General features: G+C 38.7%; 1 protein-coding gene across 1 annotated transcript in view; it reads left to right on the top strand.

Annotated features, from left to right (window-relative positions):
* LOC119825643 (phospholipid-transporting ATPase ABCA3-like) overlaps positions 1-25,229 on the top strand; it is a 115,694-nt gene extending 90,465 nt beyond the window's left edge. The window contains exons 23-30 of the mRNA XM_038346672.1: positions 5,959-6,146; positions 7,119-7,244; positions 7,445-7,639; positions 10,432-10,619; positions 10,981-11,151; positions 11,516-11,706; positions 24,517-24,590; positions 25,089-25,229. Of these exons, the coding sequence (XP_038202600.1) occupies positions 5,959-6,146; positions 7,119-7,244; positions 7,445-7,639; positions 10,432-10,619; positions 10,981-11,151; positions 11,516-11,706; positions 24,517-24,590; positions 25,089-25,229 (1,274 nt within the window). The remainder of the gene's footprint in view (positions 1-5,958; positions 6,147-7,118; positions 7,245-7,444; positions 7,640-10,431; positions 10,620-10,980; positions 11,152-11,515; positions 11,707-24,516; positions 24,591-25,088) is intronic.
* The last annotated feature ends 669 nt before the right edge of the window (positions 25,230-25,898 follow it).

Below are 25,898 nucleotides of genomic sequence, written 5' to 3' on the forward strand. Positions count from 1 at the left end.
TGGGTGGAAGGGAGGGGAGGGAAGGGGGAGGAGGAGCGGAGGGAGGGGGGAGGAGGAGGGAAGGAGATGGAAATTTTTAAATATAAAAAAAAAATAAACCATGAGGGAAAAAAAAGGAAAAAAAAGAAAACACTTTTGAAACTTACATTTCAATAAATTGGAAAGCCTAGGAGAAGGCTAGAATTATAAATACTTATTATCTAGCAGAATTGAACTGAGTGTATTTTTAAAATATAAACAGATAAATAAAGGACAATATTGAAGCAATAATAGTCTCCCAACCAGCAAAATCTAGGACCTGGTAGGTTGACTGCTGAATTCTGTCAGACATAAAAGCCAACAGCAGTACTCCTAATGTCATTCCTGATGCTGTGACAGACAGTCTGACAGCAACTCAGGGAAGGAAGGGACTAGTGTAGTTCACAGTCACAGGTTATAGAACATCATTGCAGGAAAGTCACAGAGGTGTAGCTTGAGGAATCTTGCCACACCACATACATATTCAATAGCAGAGATAAACGGATACCTTTGTCCTATACACCTGACTGCTGTCAGCCAGCTTTCTTGTCTCTTATAATGCCTAGAACATGGTGCCACCTGCAGTGGGCTTGGTATTCCTACATCAGTTAGCCATCAGGCAATACACCATGGAATTACTCACAGGTCAAGCAGATCTAGAGAATTCCTTTTCTAAGACTCTTCGCAAGTGATTCCAAGTGGATCAAGATGACAGTTAAAACCAACCAGCATACTAATTAATATATTCCCATAAAATAAAAAGGAAGGAGGCACTTCAGAATTCACGCTGTGAAGGCCAGTATTTCTCTGATACCATAGCCTGTTAAGGACAGGGAGAAAAATAGAGGCTAATTTCCTTGGTACAGAAATTCTTCTTTTAATTGAAAAAGTAAATTTTATTTTTTTATTTATTTTTTCATACTCCCAACCTCAGCCTTCTCTCTCTCCCCTCTTTCAAGCCCTCCCACCTTCCTCTCCCCCAGAATCCACACCTCCTTTATTTCCTTTCAGAAAAGAGCAGACCTCCTAATGATCTCAGCTGAATATGGCATAACAAGATGCAATAGGACTAGGTAGATATAAACTCTCATATCGAGGCTGGATAAGGCAACCCAGTAGTGTTGTCAGGGTTTCTGTTCTGCTCAGTTCCAGCAGTCATTATGTCCCTAAGAAATCACACAGAAATCTACATTAGTTATAAACTGATTGGCCCATTATCTCAGGCTTCTTATTAACTCTTATAACTTATATTAGCCCATTATTCTTGTCTATGTTAGCCACGTGGCTTGGTAACTTATTCCGTGAGGCAGTCACATTTTGCTTCTTCGGTGGATGGGTCACAATGACTGCAGACCAAGCTTTCCTCTTCCCAGAATTCTCTGTTCTCATTGATCTGCCTCTACTTTCTGTCTGGTTGTCCTGCCTATACTTCCTGCCTGGCTACTGGCCAATCAGTGTTTATTTAAAATATAATTAACAGAATATAGATCATTGTCCCATACCACAATAGGATAAAGAAAAGGTCGCATGAGCAGGCAAAAGACTCAGAAATACCCTCATACTCATTGTTAGGAGTCCCATAAGAACACCAAGCTAAACAACCACAGTATGTATACAGAAGGCCTAGTGTAGACCCATGTAGGCTCCGTAGTGCCACTTTAGTCTCTGAGAGCTCTGCTTAGTTGATTCTGTGTGTGATGTTCTCCTGATGTTCCTAACCCTCTGACTTCTGCAGTCCTTCCGCCCCCCTCTTCTGTGGGGTTCCCCAAGCTCTACCTAATGTTTGACTATGAATCTTTCCATATACTCCCATCATCAGCTAGAGAAATCTTCTCTGATGAAGATTGGGCTGGGCACCAGTCCCATGCGTATAGCAGAATACCATTAGGAATCATTTCATTGCTTTTTGTCAGGTGTGTTTTGTTCTGTCCACAGAGTCTTAGATCTCTGAGCCATCCAGCTTCTAGATAGATCCTGGTCACCTAGGCAGTGTTGGCCATGGGTTCAGCCTTGAACATATCAGCACAGGAAACAATTTCCTAAACAGATTCAGAAATTCTTGACAAAAATCCTTACAAAATGAATTCAACAACACATCAAAAGCTCATATATGATGATCAAGTTGGTTTCATTCTGGAATGTAAGGATAATTAGCTGATTGATTAGTTAATAATGTAATACACAGCACATAGTTTAATCAAATACAAAAATCACAGAATCATTTCAGAAAATGCAGAAAAACTTTGACATAATTCAACATCCCTTTAAGTAGGAAAGTAAGGGACATAATTCAACCTAATAAAGGCTATATATAACAAGCCTACACTGTGCATTTTAACAAATGGGGGAAATTGAAAGTAGTTTCTCTAAAAAATAACTCAAGGATCAAATATCTACTCTTGCTATTCTTACTTAATGTAGTGCTTGTGGTCTTGCCAGAATAAGACAAGAGTAGGGAATTTAAAGGCTACTGATAGAAAAATGTGTTATCTCATAACTGTCAACCCATCCTATACTTAAAACACACCTAGGACTCTACCATAAAACATTTAGCTCTAGCAAAGTAGCATAGTGCAAAGCCAAAATACAAAAATCATTATTTTTTTCTGTACACAAGTAACAAACTCACTAAAAAAGAAATCATGAAACCAATTCTAATCTAATCTACAGGTGCATCACTAGAATACTTAGCAGGAATGTTTTTAAAAATCCATACAAAAAATGGTACAGTGGTCATCTCAAGAATATTTCTCACCACCACCACCACTGAAACAAAATGCAAGATGGCAGTGACTTCAAGAATTAACTTTATTGCAATTCTGTAAGCTAATGAACCTTATTAAAAACTTGTTTTTAAAAAAGGAAATATTGGCTGAGCATGGTGGTGCATGCCTTTAATTCCAACATTGGGGAGGCAGGGATAGGCCTGGTCTACAAAGTGAGTTCCAGGACATCCAAGGCTATTACACAGAAAAACCTTGACTCCAAAAGAAAAAACAAAACAAACAAAAGGAAATATTTAATAAAGAAATAAGCTGCTGTTAATGTTTGCTAAGAATGTATTATGGACATTTCATCTATCCACTTACTTTTTCTCATTCCTTGTATGGCATTCATGGTTATAGATGGCATAGAGACAGTATGGATGGTGCCCCCAAGAACTGTGGTTTATGTAAGTATAGTAAATGCCTAAGAGAGCGACTCAGGGGTTGCCACTGATAAAACCCTGGGGTCTTTCTCAGTGCTGTGAGTGCCTTCTGAACATCTCTAGATGAATTTAAAGATGCAGAGTAACTATAGTCACCGAGGGTAAATGTCAAGACGTAGTCAAGAATAAAAGAACACACAGGAGTCTAGCAAGGACTAGTGTGAAGAAGGTGTGATAGGGTGAAAAGGGCCAAGGAAAAAAAGCCCTGCCCCTGACTTAGCCCAAGACCTGGGCTGATGAAAAACACCCTGCCGCTGACTTGACCCCAGGACCATGTCTTGAAATTACACCAATCCCTGAGTTTATACCAGAGTCAGACTACAAAAATCCACCAATCCAAATCCACCCTAGAAAGCTCCACCACCCACTCAAAAGCCTATACCCTGTTGAGTTTGCTGAGACAGCCACCCTCTTGGATTCTTTCTTCCCAGTGAATCTCTTTGGTGAGGTTACTTGTGTGGCATGACATTTTCCCCAGAGCCCAGCTGTAACAACTTCCACCAGCGCAGAGTGGAGGAGCGGAGTGGAGCCAAGCACTCTCACTGGGGAAAATTTCCCTAGTGGAGCACAGCTGTAGCACTTGGACTTGAACAGAGCTGTAACACTTCTTGGTAGCAGAGCAGAGCTGTACAGCTTCTTCAGAGCAGAATGTAACTGCTTCACTGGGAAAACCCTTCCCTGCCAGAGCAGAACAGTTACACTTGAATTGTAACTGTTTGCATTAAAACAAAAATCATGTTGGTTGCAATTCCTGTTGGTGATTGTTAAGAAAGTAACACACACACACACACACACACACACACACAAAGAAATGAACCAAACTATTCTACAACAACAAAACAATAGAAAACGAGACAAAAATTGAAGAACTGAAGAACAAAAATCATATGGCATAGAAATCAAATGAAAAAATGACAGACACAAGTCACTATCAATACTTTGCATATAAATGAATTGAATTCTCTAATCAAAAGGCATACATATTCAGAATTTATAATAGTTCAAGTATATTCTGTCTTTAAGATACTTGTATTAGATACAGAAATACAAGTAGGTTAAAATAAAATGGAAAAAAGAATTCTATACAAATAAAAACTGAGGCTTAACTTCATTGAGTATACAAATATAAAGCAAAGTAGATCTTTTCTGAGGTTTTTTGTTGTTGTTTTGTTGGGTTTTTTGGTGTTTTTTTGTTTTTTGTTTTTTGGTTTTTTTTTTTTTTTTTGGTTTTTCGAGACAGGGTTTCGCTGTAGCTTTAGAGCCTGGCCTGGAACTAGTACTTGTAGACCAGGTTGGCCTCTTGAACTCACAGAGATCCACCTGCCTCTGCCGCCCGGCTGCAAAATAGATCTTATGTCAAATTTTATGAGATATAAAAGCAAATTTTTATGTAGATAAATATGTCACATCATCAAGAATATATTAAAATTCAACAAAATGTAGAACTAAAGGGAAGATAGTTATATACTAATAGCTGAAAACTTTGGTGCTCCATACTTCTGTTTGCTTGTTTGGGGTTTTGTTTTGTTTTGTTTTGTTTTGTTTTTAAGACAAGGTCTCACTTTGTAGCTCTGGCTGTCCTGGAACTCACTATGTAGACTAGGCTTGCCTCAATGAAACTCACAGAGATCTTCCTGTCTCTGCCTCCCAAGAGCTGAGTTTAAAGGTATGCGCCATTATGTCCAGTATTAGTGCCCCATACTCGATGTTAGATAGAAAAGCTATCCAAAAAGGAAACAGAAAGCATGATTAATGCCTTAAACCAATTTGTCCTAGCAATTATATGAAGAACACCTAACCTAAGAATGGCAGAATAGGTCTCACATGCAATATTCCCCAGGGTCACAGTTTAACCCATGAGTCTGAATACATTTAAAACATCAAAATTATATAAAATATTGTCTCTAACAGTAATAGAATGAAACTAGAAATTAACACTAAAATAATGTTAGAAATTAATAAGTATATGGAAATTAAATTGCATGCTTAAATAATTATAATTTCAAGAAAATAATCAAAAGAGGAAATAGAAAATAGATGAATGAAAACAAAAGCAACATAACAAAAATTATAGCTTGCATTGAAAGAAATTCTCAAGGGGAAATTTATACTGTATATGCATACACCTTAAGAGAAGACTTTTCAAAGAATGATGGTGCTCCATGATACAAGGAGCTGGAGGGAGAGCACCTCCAAAGCAAGAGTTGGGCAAGCAATAGCCTTGCAGAAAAGAATGAGGTCAGATGTTCATCACATGTGAGGGAAGATTGTCTCCCTAACCCTGGCAGAAGGGCCAGGTGAAGCTTAGTGGGAGAGCACTGGATGTATGACTGAGTCCCTGAGTCAATCCTCAGTGCCAAAATGGAGAAATATATAGAGGGAAAATAAATAAAAGATCAACTTTTATAACAACTATAAATAACCACATCACGGAAGATCAAAGAAAATAACAAGTTACTTATTTGCTGTATCCTATAATTCTTAAATCTAACTTAAAATTCATCTTGAGTACATTCACACCTATGAACCTAGTACTTGGGAGGTAGAGAAAAGGTCAAGAATTTCAGCCCATCTTCAACTCACAGCAGGTTGAAGACCAGCCTTGGTTACATGAGTGTCTGAAAATAACCAAAGACAGAAGATCATTTTCTTCCTGTATGTCTTACTGTTTGGCACTGTCTCAAATGCTGTGCTGGTTTTAAGTAAGGCAGCTGTGTCCCTTGTGTCCTCAGATACTCAGAATAATGTGTATGGCTTTGGAGAGCACGGCATTGGGAAGTTTCTGGTCACGCTGGCTGCCATGGGTTTAGTTTTTCTCCTCTTGCTTTTGTGCCTGGAGACTGTTTCCTGGAACCTGAAGAACTTGGTCTTTCGTAAGATTATGTTTTATTTCTACAACAAATTCAGAAACAGCAGTCAAGTAAGTAGCTAATTAGACTTTAAATATAATTTAAATAAAGTGCAACATTCAGCCAGAAAATAGAAATGTACATTTTCTCATTTCTATTACTTGTTAAAGAAAATGTTATTTGATTACACTAAAAGAAACCTGTGACTTGTTTGAGGGGTAAATATCTTAGCTTGGGTTAGTCCTCTAGGAAATAAGTCATTTTTCCTAGACTGGCTACAACTGAAATTAATTGTCCTTATGCTAGTAAGAACATACTATTCACTCTAAATATAGAAACTTTTTCATTCTTTGAGAATTTTATACACTGTGTTTTGATGATAATTTCTCCCCTTCCCCAGCTCCACCCAGATCCAGCCCCCACTCCATACACGCCCAACTTTGTGCCCTCTTTTTATTTTTGAAGCCTACTGGGTCCAATGTGTGCTGCCCCAATATTCTTGGATGTGTAGTCTTCCACTGGAGTCTGGATGACCTGCCAGGGCATCTCACCCTTAAAGAAAGTTAATTCTCCCTCTCTCTGAAGCTATCAACAACCAAACACTCCTCAGCTAGAGCTGGGATTTTGCTCCCACCCCACCCCTACTTCCCGCTGGGCTTTTGTCTGGATTAAGCTTGCTCAAGTCCTGTGCATATTGTCTCACCACTGTGAGTCCACATGTGCAGCTGCCCTGCTGTGTGCAGAAATCACTATTTCCCTGGAGTCATCCCCTGCTCCTGGTTCTTACAGAATGTTCAGAACAATAGTTTCATAGAGTTTTGTCTTTGACTCTCCTTGACTGCCCTGCTCTTCTAAACTAGAGCCAACCAGAAGTCTGTTTGTACGTGAGAGTTCAGGAAGTGGGGAGAAAGTGTCATAGAAACTGCTCAATATTTCCTCATATCTTTGATATTATACCCACAAGTTAGTGTTCTTAAATCTGCTGGTTTAAACCAGTTCTCTATAGAGTGCCCACATGTGTACTCCTTGTCCTGAAAATATAGGCTGTAGAGTCTGACCAAGGAAGCAAAGAAGAGGAGGACGAAGGCATACAGGAAGAAAGAAGGAAGGCCCACACACTGCTACTCAAGTCCCAGCATACCCCTCTGGTCCTCAGTGAAGTTACAAAGGTAATGCCACTTCCTGGCCTTGGAGTTTAAGCTTTTTCCCTGCCTTGAACTGACCACTTGAACTGGTACACTGCAGTTCTGCAGAGGCCTGGACGGGAGAGGACTCTGGTGAGAGTGTCACTTTGTCAGCTTCCAGAGTCTGAGAGAATAGCTGTAGTTCATGACCAGTGTCTCAGTTTGTTTGTTTTTAACTTTCGCAGATTTATTTTAAGTACCCTGTTGTTGAGGCTGTGAGAAATATCTCCCTTGTAGTCAGGAAGTCGGAGTGCTTTGGATTGCTTGGATTAAATGGAGCTGGAAAAACTACTACTTTTAAAATGCTGACCGGAATCGAGACTATCACCTCTGGAGTTGCGTTGATCGATGGCCAGAGTGTCACCAAAAATCCAAAAAAGGTATTTCTTTTCTTAGTCTATGACTTCATGTCTTGATGGAGGAGAGAGACAGGCAAATTGTTAAGGAACAGGGGAGGGAAGCTAAGAACCATGATCCATAAGTCCTCATTTCTTAGAATTGAAAGACTCTCTGGCCATGCTGAGTCTGAGGGCACGAAAGTACCCTTTCTGGTGAAACAAAGACTGAGTGTCTACAAATAGATAGACCTGGAAGAGATCAGCTCTTGCAGCTAACCTGCCCTGACATCAATTTTGAAACACAACTAATTAGAAAAAGTGATTGTGAGAATAGAAAGGACTGAAAGGACTCAGCACTGTGAGGATGCAAGTTTTAAGAAAAGAAAGGAAGATGGTGCCTGGGTTTCTATGTTGAACTTCTGAGGGTGAAGACTCCAGTCACCAAGACGATAAATATCTTGAGAGAGTATGTTTGGAGGGCATTTGGATCTTGAGCATCTGTGATATGTCTAAGTGGGAGCATGCAATTCACAGTATGAACCCGTGATAGGAAAGTGATATGAATTTGGGGTTTATCAAAGTATGGATGAAACTTAAACTGTGGAAGGAAATGAGATAGTCTGTGAGTACTGTGTACAACAGAGAGAATATGGACTCTGTCTGGTGAATTATCAACACTGAAATACAGAATAAAGGAACTGGAGAAGAAATGAAAATTGGAAAGTTAGAGGGAAAATCTGGATAAGATTTTCTCTCTTAAGCAAGGTAAGAATTAAACTTTTAAGAAAGAAATTGAGGTCTGGAGAGATGGCTCAGCGGTTAAGAGCATTGCCTGCTCTTCCAAAGGTCCTGAGTTCAATTCCCAGCAATCACATGGTGGCTCACAACCATCTGTAATAAGGTCTGGTGCCCTCTTCTGGCCTTCAGGCATACACACAGACAGAATATTGTATATATAATAAATAAATAAATATTTGAAAAAAGAAAAAAAAAAAAGAAATTGACTGGTGCTCTTGGGTGTTTTCAACCCATTAAGTGTCCAGTGGAGTTCTCTGAAGCCTGGTACAGTGATATGACACATAGACAAGCCAGGTGTGGGGATAAAGTGCATACACAGGTCTGAAGAAAGCTGCATGTGCAGCCAAGGAAAAATGAAGAATTATACCTGGGGTGTCAGCAGATAGCCAAGACAAAGCTGCAAGTCAGGTTTTTGGGTTTGTTTTGTTTTTTTTTTTTTTTGGTGTGGTCCATTTTTAAAAAAATGCTATTTGAGCAGTTTTTTCTTTTTCCTTCTTATGAGTAGAATTAAATTACTTAAGGAAATATTTAAAAGATACCTTTTGTATAAATAGTCTATTTGTATCTTTCATACATTTCTTAATTGTTAATATTTTCCATATTGCTTATGATTCTTCAAGTCAGAGACACTCAAAAAAAGTACACATTTGCCTGTTTTTTCTGGGTCTGTTTCTACATGTGCTCATTCCTTTAATCCGGCACCCCAGAGGTTCTGTGACTCTCTTTATTTTCCTACATATTTTCTATTTAAATGAGTGTAGACATATACATGATGATTAGTTTATATTGTTTCAGATTACATCCAACCTCATGTTAAGACTACATGATAAAGTTTATATTCCTGACATAATTACTTTATTTTTGTGTACATGTTCATATGACTGTACATGTGTATATATACAGATGCATGTTTGTGCTTGGAAAGGTCAGAGGTCCATGTCAAGTATCTTCCCCAGTCATTTTTCTACCTTAATCCTTGAGGCAGTGTCTCTCTGAAGCTGGAGCTCACCACCTGGCCCCATGACTGCCATACCCAGCTTTTTATGTGAGGGCTAAACGTCTGCAATTCAGTCCCCAAGCTTGAGTGGAAAGCATGTTACCAACTATGCCACCTCCCCAACCTCAAACATAAGTTTTAGTTCAGAATTTTCCATTTGGTTTTTTATCGTGGTTTTGTTTTCTACGATGTGTTCTTACTTACCTAATGACAAACTTTTTCATTGTCCTCATTTAAACATAGCTGTAAGAGTTTCTTTCAAATTTGTATCTGATTATTCCAGTATTATGGCTATTTGAGTGTCAGTTTCTACCATGCTCACTGAAGTGTGGGTAATTTGCATACATCTTTTGCCAACTAATTTTAGATTATATCCTGGATATTATTAATAATGCATTGGGAGAGTTTTAATTCTGTTATATTCCTTTAAGAATTTTAACAGGCATTTGAAATGTCTGAATTCACACACTACATAAATTTTACTCCATATTAGTTATAAAGTGATATGCTGGCCTAATTCTTTTAGCATTAACTTGGCTAGATACATAAAAATATATACTCCTATATACTTTGTATATGTATATTGAGATGCAGCTTATAATTCCTATATGTGAGAGAGTTGATCTGACAAAAGTTACTGGACCATTGCTGTAAACAAAATACTTTAATAAGGATATTAACAATGCTCACTCTCTCTTAAACACTCAAACAAAGGCCTTTTTGAGGCACATCATAGTAATATGAATATATATATACATTATATGTGTGTGCATATATATACAGAAATACATAGATATAGATATATATAATTCCAGCTAGTGGTGTTATTGATACCTTATTTTACTTCATTGAATTCCATCTGTAAAGATGCTGAAGGCGAAAGAGCAAACCGTTCTTAGTGGAAGTTTGAAGAAGTATCAGATTTCTTAGTAGTGTGAGTTAAACAGCTTCACATCTTATACCTCATCCCTTTGAGATTTAGGCTCCGTGGAATAGCAGTAAATAGGATTTACTGCTCATAATTACCCTCTTGATTCAGATTAGGTCAAGAATTGGTTACTGTCCTCAGTCCGAATCTGTGCTGAACCACATGACAGGCCGGGAACTGCTGATCATGTACTCTAGGCTGTGGGGGGTTCCAGAGCAAAACATTAAAGAGTATGTGGAAACCTTTCTTCATTCAGTGTACCTGGAACCCGTTGCTGACCAGCTTGTCTGCACATACAGGTGAGACGTTGTGTTGTTGCTATAAGTGACCTATCCTGTATGTTTGCTGTTTAGAGTGAATGCCCACAAAGCCCATTTCTACCTCTCTGGCACATGGAGGCAGTGACTGTGAAACAACCTAGCTCTCTGCCAAGGCTCAGACATCAGGAAAACAAATATCCCACTTGGATGGTGTTAACCTTCTGCATGTTTCAGAACAATCTTTGCATTAAAAAAGTCCCTATATCTCCACGGAGATACACACACACACACACACACACACACACGAATCATCAGTTTGAATCATATCACAGAATTCTACATGTAAAAACAATCCTATGAATTAATAACATACATTACCTTTCTTCTTCACATTATGGAGTGGTGGAAGCAAACGTAGGCTAAGTACTGCTATCGCCCTAATGGGAAAGTCTTCAGTTGTCCTCCTGGATGAGCCATCTACTGGCATGGACCCAGTAGCTCAGCATCTGCTGTGGGACACAGTTACATGGATCTGTAAGACTGGTAAAGCTGTCATCATAACTTCTCACAGGTAAGAGCCATTGGAAGCTTGGTTAGAAACTGGAAGTTGCTGCAATGGGTGTAGGATGGAATAAATTTCAGTCAGGACTATGAGTCAGTAAGCTTACCTAAGCATACATAGGAGCTGTGTGTGAACCTGCTAAATGAGAGCTTAGTTAACTGATGAAATCAAGAACTGAGAGAAAATGCTAGTTAGGCAGCTTAGTGAGGACTTAGGTATGTACTGCTATAAGTTTCTAAATGTCCCTGTTCCATATGATTTTAATCGTGACCACTTGTAATGCCAAGGCTTCCAGTTCTAAGTGTTCCAACCCTAGCTATTTCCATTTATTCTCTGAAAGAGTCTCCTCAGAATATTTTCTTTTTCCCCTTAGAATGGAAGAATGTGAGGCACTCTGTACGAGGCTGGCCATCATGGTAAATGGGAGGTTTACATGCCTAGGCAGCCCCCAGCTCGTCAGAAAGCGGTTTGGTCATGTGTACACTCTAACAGTAAAGATCAATATTGCTAAGAATGAAGATAAAGTAGCAGAGTTCAAAAAATTTATTGAAGCAACTTTCCCAGGTAACATAGGTATGATAGACTCATGACTACTAAGTCATATTCACTGTCCTGCTACATGTTTTCAATTTAGATTTCATTGAATTATTCATATTTATTTAACCCTTATACCAAGCTCATTTTAATAATTTCTATGAATTTATCCCTGTTGTTTACTAAGAGATTTTCACTGATAGCAGATTTTTTTCAATAGTTCCTTGAAAAAAATCAATAAGCTAAAGTTGCTAGTATGAATTAATATGTAGAATTAATTTAATTTTTTTCCTTTTTTAGAAAATAGATTCTTTTCTCATACAGTATATCCTGATTACAGTTTCCCCTCCCTCTACTCCTTCAAGTTTCTTCCAACTTCCCCTCCCATCTGGATCTACTCCCCTTTCTGTCTCTCTTTAGAAAACAATAGGCTTCTAAGAGATAACAAACATAATAAAATAAAATACAAGGTAAAGCAAAAGCCGTCACATCAAATTTGGACAAGGCAAATCAACAGAGGGAAAAGAACCCCAAGAGAAGGCAAAAGAATCAGAGACCCACTCTTTAACACACTCCAGAGTCCCATAAAAATACTGAATTGGGAACATAACATATATGCAGGCCCTGTACCTACCTTAGGTTCTGTGAGTTCATAAGAGCCTTTCTCAGTTGATTCAGAGGGTCTTCTCCTGATGTCCTTACTCCCCTCTGACTCCTACAGTCTTTCCACCTCCTCTTTTGCATAGTCCCTCAACTCTGCAGGGAGGGATTTGATAGAGACATCCCATTTCAGGCTGAGTGTTCCAAGGTCTGTCTCTCTCTGCATGTCTGCCTGTGGGTCTCTGTATTTGTTCTCATCTGCTGTAAGAGGAAGCTTCTTTGATCATAGCTGAGCAAGGCACTGATCCTTGACTGTAGCAAAATATAAGTATAAGTCATTTTATTGCTACTTTTTTTTAAGATCAGTAGTATTTGGTTTTGCCCTAAGTCTCTGAGCAACTACTCTCTGGTTCTTGGTCACTCAAGCAATGTCAGGTATGAGTTCTGTCTTAGTAGGGTTTCTATTGCTGCAATAGAACACCATGACCAAAAAGCAAGTTGGGGAGGAAAGTGTTTGTTTGACTTATACTTCTATAATGTTGTTCATTATTGAAGGAACTCAAGACAGGAGCTCAGACAGGGCAGGATTCTAGAGGCAGAAGACAATGCGGAGGCCTTGGAGGTGTGCTGTTTAGTGACTTGCTCCCCATTGCTTGCTCAGCCTGCTTTCATATTGAATCCAGGCCCCTTTGTCCAGGATGGAACCACCCACAACAGACTGGGCCCTCCTCTAATCAATAACTAGTTAAGAAAATGCCTTACAGCTGAATCTTCTGGAGGCATTTTCTCAATTATATTTCCCTCCTTTCAGATGACTCTGGTTTGTGTGTCAAGTTGACATCTCATGGAGTGAACCTTAAGTTAATCCATAAACTCTGTGCCACCATTGCCCTAGGTGCACTGTAGAGCAAAGGTTTTGTGGCTAGGTTGGTGTTTACATTTCTCTTTTGGTAGTCTACAGAGTACCTTTCTGTACCTAATACACTAGAACGTGGTGGTGAAGGCTCTATGTAGGCACCAGCCTAACCTCTCCATGTTCAATGTGTCATATAAAGTTTGTCTTCACCAATGAGGCCTGGCTGTCAGTTTGTGGAGAGCAACCTATTGTCTTGGCAACAGCCTGAGTTGTTTAAAGATTTCCTTGGGACACTTTTTTCCAAGAACTCAGCTGGATATAACCTAGTCCAGGTTCATTTGATGACAGAGATGGCCACCTGGTCTCCCTCACTATTTGTGCACTTCATTAGAATCACCTTCATATATTTTAGAAAGCTTCCACTGGTTTCCATACCAACCCTCAAATGTCCTTCAATTCTAGCTATCTCTCCCTATATCCTCTTCTTCAACCCTATTTTCCCTCCCTCTCCCCACCTGAACCTCCCTTTCCACACCTTCCACAGCACCCAGTCTACCAATAAAATCTATGTCCTTCTCCAAAAGAGATCCATGGCCTAGTCCCTTCCTCTTTGCCTAACCTCTCTGGCTTTACAGATTGTAGCTGGGTTATCATTTATCTAAAGGTTAATATCCACATATAAGCGAATACATGTTTTTACCTTTCTGGGTCTGGGTTACCTCATTCAGGACGATCTTTTCTAGTTTCATCAATTTGCCTGAAAATTTCATGACATTACTTTTAAACAGTTGAGTAATACTCCATTGTATAAATGTACCACATTTTCTTTCTGTTGAGGGACATCTAAGTTGTTTCCAATTGCTAGCTATTGTAAATAAAGCAACAACGAATGTTGTTGAGCGGTGTCCTTGTAGTAGGGTGAAGGGTCCTTTGAGTACATGACCAAGAGTGATGTTGTTGGATCGCTAGGTAGATCAATTCCCATCTTTCTGAGGAACCACCATACTGATTTCCATACGGATTTCCATAGTGACTGTACAAATTTGCACTCCCACCAGAAATGGATGTGTTCCCCTTATTCCACATACTCAACAGTATGAGCTGTCATTTGTCTTATTGATTGTAGCCATTCTAACAAGTATAAGGTAGAATGTCAAAGTAGTTTTCATTTGAATTTCCCTCAGGGATAAGGATATTGAACGTTTCTTTAAAATTTTCTCAGCCATGTTATTTCCTCTCTTAAGAATTCTCGGTTTAGATATGTACCCCCATTTTAATTGGGTTATTTGTTTTCTTGCTATCTAGGTTTTCTTAATTCTTTATAGACTTTGAATATTAGGCCTCTATAAGATGTGGAGTTGGTAAAAATATTTTCCTATTCTGTAGACTGCTGCTTTATTCAGATGATACTGTCCTTTGACTTACAGAAGTGTTTCAGTTTCATGAGAACCCATTTGTTAACTGTTGATTCTAGTGCCTGTGCTAATGGTGTTCTGTTCAGAAAGTCTTCTCCCGTGTCAATGAGTTCAAGACTATTCCCCACTTTCTCTTCTATCAGGTTCAATGTATCTAGTTTTATGTTAAGGTATTTGATCCACTTGGACTTGAGTTGTGTGTGAGTTGATAAGCATGAATCTATATGCATTCTTCTATATGCAGACAAGTTTGATCAACACCATTTGTTGAAGATGCTGGGTTTTTTTTTCCAGTCTCTGGCTACTTTATCAAAAATCAGGTGTCCATAGATGTGTAGATTTATGTTTGGATCTTCAATTCAATGTGATTGATTATGTCTGTTTTATGCCAATATATTGCTGTTTTTATTACTATAGTTTTGTAGTACAGGTTCAAATCAGTAATGGTAAGACCTCCAGAAGTTCTTTTATTGTTTAGGATTATTTTAGCTATCTTGCTTTTTTTCCATATGAAGCTTAAAATTGTCTTTCAATATCTGTGAAAAATTGTGTTGAAATTTTGAAGGGGGCTAAACTGTGAATTGCTTTTGGTAGGATGGCCATTTTTACTATATTAATCATAATGATCCATGAAAATTGGAGCTGTTTCCATCTTCTGATATCTTCTTCAATTTCTTTCTTCAAAGTCTTGAAGTTTGTATCATATAAGCCTTTCATTTGCTTGGTTAGTTACCTCAAGATATTTTTATATTATTTGAGGCTTTATATTATTATTTGAGGCTACTGTGAAAGGTGTCACTTCCCTGATCCTTTTCTCGGACTATTTTTCATTTGTATATAGGAGAGCTATTAATTTTTGTGAGTTAATTTTCTGTCCAGCTTCTTTGCTGAAAGTGATTCATCAGCTGTAGGAGTTCCCCCAAGAGAATTTTTAAAGTTGCTTATGCATACTAGCATATCATCTGCAAATAAAGATACTTTGACTTCTTTCTGTATAATTTGAATCCCCTGATCTCCTTCAGTTTTCTTATTGCTCTAGCTAAGACTTCAAGTACTGTATTGAATAGGTATGGAAAGAGTGGACAACCTGGTCTTGTTACTGATTTTAGTGGAATTGCTTTGAATTTCTCTCCATTTAAATTTATGTTGGCTATAGACTTGCTGTAAACTGACTTTATTATGATTTAAGTATGCCTCTTATATTCCTAGTTTCTCTAGGACTTTTATTATGTAGGGGTGTTGGATTTTGTCAAAAGCCTTTTCTGCATCTAATGAAATGATCATGTGTCCTTTTCTTTAACTTTATTTATATGGTGGATTACATTTATTGATTTTTATATATTGAACCATCCCTGCATCTCTGGGATGATGCCTACTTGATCATGGCAGATGATCTTTTCGATGTATTCTTGAATGTAGTTTACAAATATTTTATTTAGTATTTTTGCATCTAAGTTAATAAAGGAACTTGGTCTATAATTCTCTTTGGTCTTTATGTGGTTTCACTTTCAGAGTAACTGTGACCTCATAAAATGAATTGGGAAATGTTCCTTTTGTATCTATTTTTTGCAATAATTTGAGGAGTATTAGCATTAGCTCTTCCTGAAAATGTGGTAGAATTCTGTGTTAAAACTATATGTCATATGGTCCTGGCCTTTTTGGCCGGGAGACTTTTAATGACTGCTTTCTTTAAATCACTTATCTGATCTTTATTTAACTTTGGTAAGTGGTACCCACTATAAAATTTTCTTTTGGATTTTCCAATATGGTGAAGTACATGTTTTTAAAGTATATCCTTAAGATTCTCTGGATTTCCTTTATGTCTGTTGTTATACCCCCCTTTTATTTCTGATTTTGTTAATTGGATATTCTCTCTGTATCTTTTAGTTAGTTTGAATAAGGTTTTTTCTATCTTGTTTTTTTTTGTTTTTTTTTCCTCATGGTTTTTTTTTTTTATATTTAAAAATTTCCATCTCCTTCCCTCCTCCTCCCCCCTCCCTCCGCTCCTCCTCCCCCTTCCCACCCTCCTTCTCCCCCTTCCCTCCCCTTCCCTCCACCCATACCTCCCCTCCCTCCCTCTCAAGGCCAAGGAGCCATCAGGGTTCCCCACTCTATGCTAAGTCCAAGGTCCTCCCAACTGCCCCCAGGTCCAGGAAGGTGATCAACCAAGCTGAGAAGGCTCCCACAGAGCCCGTCCATGCAGAAGAATCAGAGCCCAGCGCCATTGTCCTTTGCTTCTCAGTCAGCCCCCGCTGTTGGCCACATTCAGAGAGACGGGTTTGGTCGCATGATCCATCAGTCCCATTCCAACTGGAGTTGGTGATCTCCCTTTAGTTCTGTCCCACCGTCTCCATGAGTGAACGCACCCCTCACGTTCCTGACTTTCTCCCTCATGTACTCGCTCCTTCTGCTCGCCAGCTGGAGGTTCCCTCACAGTCCTGACTTTCTTTCTCATGTTCTCTCTCCTTCTGCTCCTCATCAGGACCCTGGGAGCTCAGTCCGGTGCTCCAATGTGGGGCTCTGTCATTTTCTTCATCTATCGTCAGGTGGAGGTTCTATGGTGATATGCAAGAAATTCATCAGTATGGCTATAGGAACTGGCCTTTTCAGGCTCCCTCTCCTCAGCTGCCCAAGGAACTAACTGGGGGCGTCTCCCTGGAAACCTGGGAACCCCTCTAGGGTCAAGTCTCTTGACAACCCTCAGGTAGCTCCTTAAATTAAGATATATGCTTCCCTGCTCCCATGTCCACCCTTCCTATATCCCAAGCACCCCATTCCTCCGAGCTCCCCCCATTCTCCCCTTCACACTTTTCTCTCCCCATCTTCCCTTGGCCCAGTCTCGCCCAACCCTCAAGTTCCCAATTTTGCCTGGCGATCGTGTCTACTTCCAATATCCAGGAGGATTACTATATCTTTTTTTGGGAGTTCACCTTCTTATTATCTTCTCAAGGATCCCAAATTTATAGGCTCGATGACCTTTAATTATGGCTAGAAACCGATTATGAGTGAGTACATCCCATGTTCATCTTTTTGGGTCTGGGTTACCTCACTCAGAATAGTGTTTTCTATTTCCATCCATTTGCCTGCAAAATTCAAGATGTCATTGTTTTTTACCGCTGAGTAGTATTCTAGCATGTATATATTCCACAGTTTCTTCATCCATTCTTCCACTGAAGGGCATCTAGGTTGTTTCCAGGATCTGGCTATTACAAATAATGCTGCTATGAACATAGATGAGCATATGCTTTTGTTGTATGATTGGGCATCTCTTGGGTAGATTCCCAATAGTGGAATTGCTGGGTCCTGGGGTAGGTTGATCCCGAATTTCCTGAGAAACCGCCACACTGCTTTCCAAAGTGGTTGCACAAGTGTGCATTCCCACCAACAATGGATGAGTGTACCCCTTACCCCACAACCTCTCCAGCAAAGGTTATTATTGGTGTTTTGGATTTTAGCCAATCTGACAGGTGTAAGATGATATCTCAAAGTTGTTTTGATTTGCATTTCCCTGATAGCTAGGGAGGTTGAGCATGACCTTAAGTGTCTTTTGGCCATTCGAACTTCTTCTGTTGAGAATTCTCTGTTCAGTTCAGCGCCCCATTTTTTAATTGGGTTAATTGGCATTTTACCATCTAGTCTCTTGAGTTCCTTATATATTTTAGAGATCAGACCTTTGTCAGTTGCAGGGTTGGTGAAGATCTTTTCCCAGTCAGTAGGCTGCCTTTGTGTCTTAGTGACAATGTCCTTTGCTTTACAGAAGCTGCTCAACTTCAGGAGGTCCCATTTATTCAATGTTGCCCTTAAAGTCTGTGCAGCTGGGGTTATGCGCAGGAAACGGTTCCCTGTGCCCATTTGTTGTAGAGTACTTCCCACTTTCTCCTCTATCAAGCTCAATGTGTTCAGATTAATATTGAGGTCTTTAATCCATTTGGACTTGAGTTTTGTGCATGGTGATAGACACGGATCTACTTTCATTCTTCTACAGGTTGACATCCAGTTATGCCAGCACCATTTGTTGAAGATGCCCTCTTTCTTCCATTGTGTACTTTTGGCTCCTTTATCAAAAATCAGGTGTTGGTAGGTTTGTGGTTTAAGATCCGGGTCTTCTATACGATTCCATTGGTCAACTTCTCTGTTTTTATGCCAATACCAAGCTGTTTTCAATACTGTAGCTTTGTAATAGAGTTTGAAGTCAGTGATGGTAATGCCTCCAGAAGTACCTTTATTGTATAAGATTTTTTTGGCTATCCTGGGTTTCTTGTTTTTCCATATAAAGTTGATTATTGTCCTCTCAATCTCTGTGAAGAATTTTAATGGGACCTTGATTGGGATTGCATTGAATCTATAGATTGCTTTTGGTAGAATTGCCATTTTTACTATGTTGATCCTCCCAATCCACGAGCAGGGGAGATCCTTCCATTTTCTGGTATCCTCTTCAATTTTTTTCTTCAAAGACTTAAAGTTCTTGTCAAATAAATCCTTCACTTCCTTGGTTAGAGATACTCCCAGATATCTTATGCTATTTGTGGCTATTGTGAAAGGTGATACTTCTCTGATTTCCCTCTCTTCTATCTTGTTGATTCTCTCAAAGAATCAACTCTTTGTTTCGTTGATTCTTTGTATTGTTCTCTTTGTTTCTATTTTATTGATTTCAGCCCTGAGTTTGATTTTTTTTCTTGCCATCTACTCCTTTGGGTGTGTGATTTCTTATTTATGTTCTAGAGCTTTCTGGTGTACTATTAAGTTGTATCTATGAGTTCTTGCTAGATTTTTATGTAGGTACTCATTGCTATAAACTTTCCTATTAGCACCACACAATGAACTGTATCCCATAAGTTTGGGTTATTATGCTTTCATCTTCATTGAATTCTAGAAAGTCCTTAATTTCCAGTTTTCATTCAGTAAAAAGTTGTTCAGTTTCCATGAGTCTAAGTTTTCTGTTGTTTCTGTTGTTGATATCCAGCTTTAATCCTTGGTGGTCTGATAGGTTGCAGGGAGTTATTTCAGTTTGCTTGTATTTGTTGTGATTTGTTTTCTGCATAAGTGTATGGTCAGTTGTGGAGAAAGTTCCATGAGATGTAGAGGAGAAGATGTATTCGTTTATGCTTGGGTGAAATGTTCTGTAAATATCTGTTGGGTCCATTTGGTTTATAACATCTGCTAGCTTCAGCATTTCTCTATTTAGTTTTTGTCTGGATGACCTGTCTACTGGTGAGAGAGGGGTATTGAAGTCTTTCACTAACTGTGAGGATCAGTATGTGATTTACAGTCTGGTAGTGTTCCTTTTGCAAACATGGATGCCCTTGTATTTGAGGCACAGATATTAATAATTGAAATGTCATATTGGTGGATTTTTCCTTTGATGACTATGCAGTGTCCTTGCTGTCTTTTGTGATTTTTGGTTTGAAGTCTATTTTTTGTCTTTTTATTGGAGAATTGGGATCATTGATATTCAGAGATATCAACAACCAATGTTTGTTGATTCCTGTTATTTTGTTGTTGTTAGTATTTGGAGTGGTGATGTAGAAAGAAAGAGAGAGAGAGAGTTTACTTCTGTTGATTTTGCTAGTCTGAGATTATTTATTCCCTGTATTATTATGGTTGTAATTAACCTTCTTAAGTTGGATTATTCCTTCTAGCACCTCCTGTAGGTCTATATTTGTAGATTAAATATTACTTAAATTTGACTTTATCATAGAATGTTCATATTTCTCCATCTATGGGGATTGAAGGTTTTGCTGAGTATAATAGTCTGGACTGGCGTCTGTGGTCTCAGAGTCTGCAGAACATCTGGCCAGTCCCTGCTGGAGTTTTAAGTCTCCACTCAGAAGTCTGGTATAATTCTAAAAGGTCTGCCTTAATATGTTACTTGTTCTTTTTCCCTTGCTCCTTTTAATATTCTTTCTTTGTTCTGTGTCATGGGTACAGCATCCCTGACATTTAAGAGACACAGTCTCACAGCAGACTTCCTGGTCCTCTGACTCTGACAACCTTTCCTCTCTCTTTCTTCCTTAATGTTCCTCGAGCCTTAGGAGCAGGAGTTGGCTGTAGATATACTCAGTTTTATGGGCTAGCTTCAGTCAGCACATCACCATCCACGTGGCACACTAACACCATCATTTGTCCCAGGATTCTGCTTCTTTCTGCTTCCACTACTGTATTCTGATCACTAGGCAGAGATGTGACATGCCATTTAATACTTTTGGCTTGATTAATATATTAGTCAGTTTTCTATTGCTGTGAATAGATGCCTGACATTGAGTAGTTTAGAAGGGAATGAAGTTTGCTTTGCTCATAGTTCTGCATGCTGGGAAGTTAAAGATCCTACATCCACTCAAGTCTGGAAGACGACCTTCCCTCTCTGTCATAACATGGCATAAGTAGTCACATGGAGAGACAGACCAAACCTGACTGATGACACTCATCTATTTCCCTCTTCCCATAAAGCCATTGATGTCATCCTCGGGGACACATCCCCATGAGCTCATCTAATGACCTCCCAAAGGCTGCACATCTACACGCCGTTAAAATGGCAGCTAAACTTCAGCATGAGTTTCAAGGGAAAACATTCAAACTATAGCAAAAGGTCTCCAACTTGAGTAGTCAGTGTCATCGCTGTGGTAAAAGGATCAATTGCAAGAATGCATATCAGTCCTTAAAGAGCATTTAAATATGTGAAGCAACAATTGATAGGACTTAAAGAATGAATTCATTACTATACCTGGAGATCAAGACATAGAAGACTATTAGAAAGTATATAAGGAAACCAGATCTGGTGGTATAAACTTGAAACCAGCTATTCAGGAAGCTGTAGCAGGAGAATCACAAGTTCAAGGCCAGCTTGGTGACCTGATTCTCTCAAAAAAAAAAGGTAAAAGCTGACTGTGTAGTGTAGCTTGATGGTGCAGTGCTTGTGTAATATGTGTGAAGCCCTGGGTTCAGTCCCCAGTACCACAGTTGGACAAAGTTAATAAGGTAGATTACTTGAAATGCTATTTTTTCCTAAGTTACCATGAATCTTAATTATTTATGAGCATTGAATTTTATACTTATATATTTTTCTTTTCTTATTATGGACAGTTACCTTGATTTTCAATGTTGGTCAACTTTTTATTCCTACATTATTTAACTTGCTTGTGATGTATTCTACCTTTAAACATTTATAGATTTGAGTTGTTAATATTTGATTAATGTATGCATCTGTGCTCAGAAGTGTATTGGTCTAATTTTTCTTTCCTGGCACTAGTATTGCTTAATTTGGGGATCAAGGTTATCTCCTCTCATAAAATGAATTGTAAAATACGGCCTCTTCTTTTAAGTTCACTAAAATTATGTACAAGACTTTAAAAATATTATTTGTGGCCTGAGTGTAGTAGTACACACCTTTGATCCCAACAGTCAGGATGCAGAGGCAGATGGATTTCTATAAGTGTGATGCCAGCCTGGTCTGCATAGAGAGTTTCAGGCTTATAGAGAGAGATGCTGGCTCCAAAAAGAAAAATTGTATATGTGATGTTTTGGTAAAGAATTTTTATGAAAAAGGGCAAATACAATTTTCAAAAAAGTAAAAACTTCACAGGTGAAAATTATGTTCACTGAAATTAAAACCAAATGACTATGGTGTGGCAAATGTTTATGGTATCCTAGTATTGAATCTTGAGATTTTACACGCACACACAAAATAGAGCTCATGAATAAAAAGACTGAAAACACAGAGACAATGTTATAACAAAAACTGAGTGACAGTGTCTTCCAGGAAGTTCAACATATAAGCAAGTAGACTGCCAGCAGCAAGACTGCACACTCTCCGTGGCCAGGCTGGACATAGCCAGTGGTCACTTCAGTACTGCCAGCACTCTAGAAGCTGAAGGCTCTGGAGGGTGTGATTTTTATACTGTAAGAAATAACCAAAGTAGTCAGTACACATATAAGGTGATATTATCATTTAGGAAATACAAACTAAGCCTTGCAGTGAAATGCAAGTCCATCATCAAGACAGTTAACATGGAGATGACTAGCCACACCAAGAACTAGCACAGAATGAATAAGAGGAACACACATATCTCTGGCTGACAGGGTAAAAAAATACTTGAAATGTTTGTGGTAACAATACATTCTTAGAAATTAATTTCACAAAAATTCCAGAATGTAGACAGTGTTCAAATCAAAATTATATACATATAATAGTTCCAAGCTGGATATATATTTATTGCTATATAACAAATTACAAAAAAGAAAACAGTAGTCAAAGCAGTAGTGACCACCTATTTTCTCATAATTTCCATGGCTTAGCTGAGTGTTTCTGGTCCAGTGTCTCTCATGGTGTGGAATGGTTTGATGTCTCGTTGGTCCTGGTGGGTCTGCTATGAAAGAGATTTGTCCACATGGCTGTTGACAGTTTGCTGCTCCATGGAAATCTTGTTGTCACAATGCAGGAACATAAAATGACACGGAAAACACTGGGATGAAAACGTGCTGCCCTTTGTGAACTAAGCTAACGGTCGTACGCTGTTACTCGGCAGCTACCTGTTGATACAAGTCCGCTGTGCGGTGGAACAGTCTGCAAGTCAAGATGCCCTTCTCTGTGCCCACAACCTAGAAACAACTACTAGAAAATAGTAATATATGGCTACAGATGACAACGTATTTGAGTGAAAAATATAGATAAAAAGAATATGTGGTGTATGTATGCTCTCATGCGAAGCACAGAGAATTCAAAACAAAGAAATTCTATCTAGGAGTTCATTCTTAAGCAATAATACAATAAAGAACAGCTAAGAGATGCTTAACCACAGAAGCCAGGGAAAGTGGTTGCCTTTCAGGAAGAGAAAATGAGTCTGATCACAACACAGATGCCATTGGGAGTGGCAAGTGTCAGTTACCTTTAGCTTTACTGTGGGCCACCAAGATATAGCTGTCAGTCATTTTCTGCGCTGTGATAAAATACTATAACCAAGGCAGCTTCTAGGAGAAAGATTACTTTTTGTGGTTCAGAGGGGTAAAATCTGTAATGAATGGGACGGCATGGCAGCAGACAGCCAAAGCAGGAAGCTGAAAGATTACATCATCAACAGTAACCACAAAGTAAGGAGGGCAAAAGGGAAGGGTGGCGAGGCTGTGAACTCTCAAAACCTGTCTCAATGGCGTACTTCCTCAAAAAACATAGATTCTTTATAATAATATTCTGATACCCTATTTATGTGTACTTAATATATTTCGCGCTAAAGAACTTGAAAACTACTCATAATTTTGTGTATGGATTCATTACAAAAGAATTGCTATTCTTATTGACATTTATTTTAGCTTGCCTTTAAAACATTTTAATCCCAGTTCATCCCACTGGTGGTGATTCCACGTATATAATAATAAATATGAATATATCCTACTAACTAGAAGTGGCTACAGTATTGGTACCAAACACTAAGATTCATATAAATCTCAGGTTTTGTAACTGATCGTGTGAGTTACCAATTGTTCCAAGTGTAATTAGCCAATCCTCTGCAATTTTTCAAGCTATAGTTAATAATAATAATAATAATATAGATAATAATAATAATAAGTCAGTATTTTTAAAAGAAGTAAATCTATTGAGATAATTACAGTCATCCCTTCTAATGATTACAATCTTGTAGATTATATCTTTTGTATTAACTGCACATATCCTCTCTTCCATTTGTGTAAAAAAAAAATAAAATAGAAATTACCTAGGAGTTATTCAAAACTACCAAATAGTAGGGTCCAAAGCCAGGTGTGGTGATGCACACCTGTAATCCTGGAACTTGAGAATTAGAGGCAATTGGATTGCCATAAATTCAATCTCAACCTGAGCTAAATAGAAAGTTCCAGGTCATTCTGGACAATATAGCATGTTTCATGCTAGCCAACACTATAAAACAATGTATTTTTTCTTAAAAAGGAACATTATGATCCTCTCCATTACTAATTTGTCAAAAATCTTTCTCTTCTTAGGTAACATTAAAAACCAGGAGTTTCAAGGGATTATTGGCTACTATATTCCAAGCAAGGAAATCTGCTGGGGAAGGGTAAAGTTCATGGCAGTCTAACGTGTTAATAGAGGGCAAATAGAAAACACTGGGACTTAAGTATATGGATGAGTATCCGATTATCAGAGAATTAGAAACTTTAAGTTACTTTTAAGGCCACCTGAATTTAACTGATTGAATCTTCTGACCCCCAAATTATATTATTATATCATGTTCAGCAAGAGAATGAGGATGATTGATTAGATATGCATGGATAGGCTGGCCTATAGTCCCAGTACTCTGGAGGCTGAGGCAAGGGAATCTCCAATATGAGTCCAGCCTGGGCTCCATGTACAGATTCTGTCTAACAGCATGTGTAAGTAGAAGGGGGGAGAGCATGTGTAAGTAGAAGAGCTGTTTGTTAAGTTTTTTCAGTTGTCTTTCCTTTTTGCTTTTTAGCTCCTTTTATCTTTGTGTCCTGGTTGGGGAAGGTCAAGTGGGGAAAGGGTTACCTAGTGATATTGCATGATAATTTTGCCTTTTATTTGTTTGTTTAAGGTATTTGGAATTATGGAGGAAGCTAAAGTGCTGTTCAATCTAGAAGACTATTCTGTCAAACAAGTGACACTGGAGCAAATCTTTCTGACCTTTGCTAATACCGACAGAAGGAGAACTTCTAAGGAAATAAATATGCTATAAGATTGCAGTCCAGCCAGTGCCCCTCTGTTCTCAGACTGCTGTCCCCAACTGAGTACACAGGAGTCTTTCACAAGACTTTACACACATACAAAAGAGCACCCAGGGGAAGGTAGTCTGCAGGCTTTGAAAGTTGGGTGAATGATAAATTATCCAAACCATGAAGATTTCTTTCACTCTACTTCGAAACTTAAAAGTTCACAGTGTACCCTTTTGTCCAGTCAGTCCCTCCCACAAATTATTCTTTGCAATGAGTCATTGGTGTGGCAATGAGTCATTGGTGTGGTTCAAGGCCTCTGGCACACCATCGTCGCTGGATCCTTACCGAAACTCCTCTCAGGTATCCTGCAGCTGCCCCAAGTCATGGAGATCCTGTGGTTATTGTTCCACGAGACCAGTCCCTTCACACACTCCAGCAGGTCATAGATGTGGTAGATGTTAGGGTAGACCAACCAAAGGCCCAGGATGTGGCTCTGGGTGGTGTAGTAATATTTCATTTGTATGTTAATAAATAAAGCTTGCCTGAAGATCAGAGAGTAAAACAGTTGCCCTAGTCAGCCTTACAGAGCAGGCAGTGGTGATACACACCTTTGACCCCAGTAGCCACAATAGTTTGCCGTAGAAACCAGGTGATAGAAGTACATGCCTTTAATCCCAGCACTAGAGAGGAAT

This window comes from Arvicola amphibius, chromosome 1 (genome assembly GCF_903992535.2).
Source record: "Arvicola amphibius chromosome 1, mArvAmp1.2, whole genome shotgun sequence".
Lineage (NCBI taxonomy): Eukaryota > Metazoa > Chordata > Mammalia > Rodentia > Cricetidae > Arvicola > Arvicola amphibius.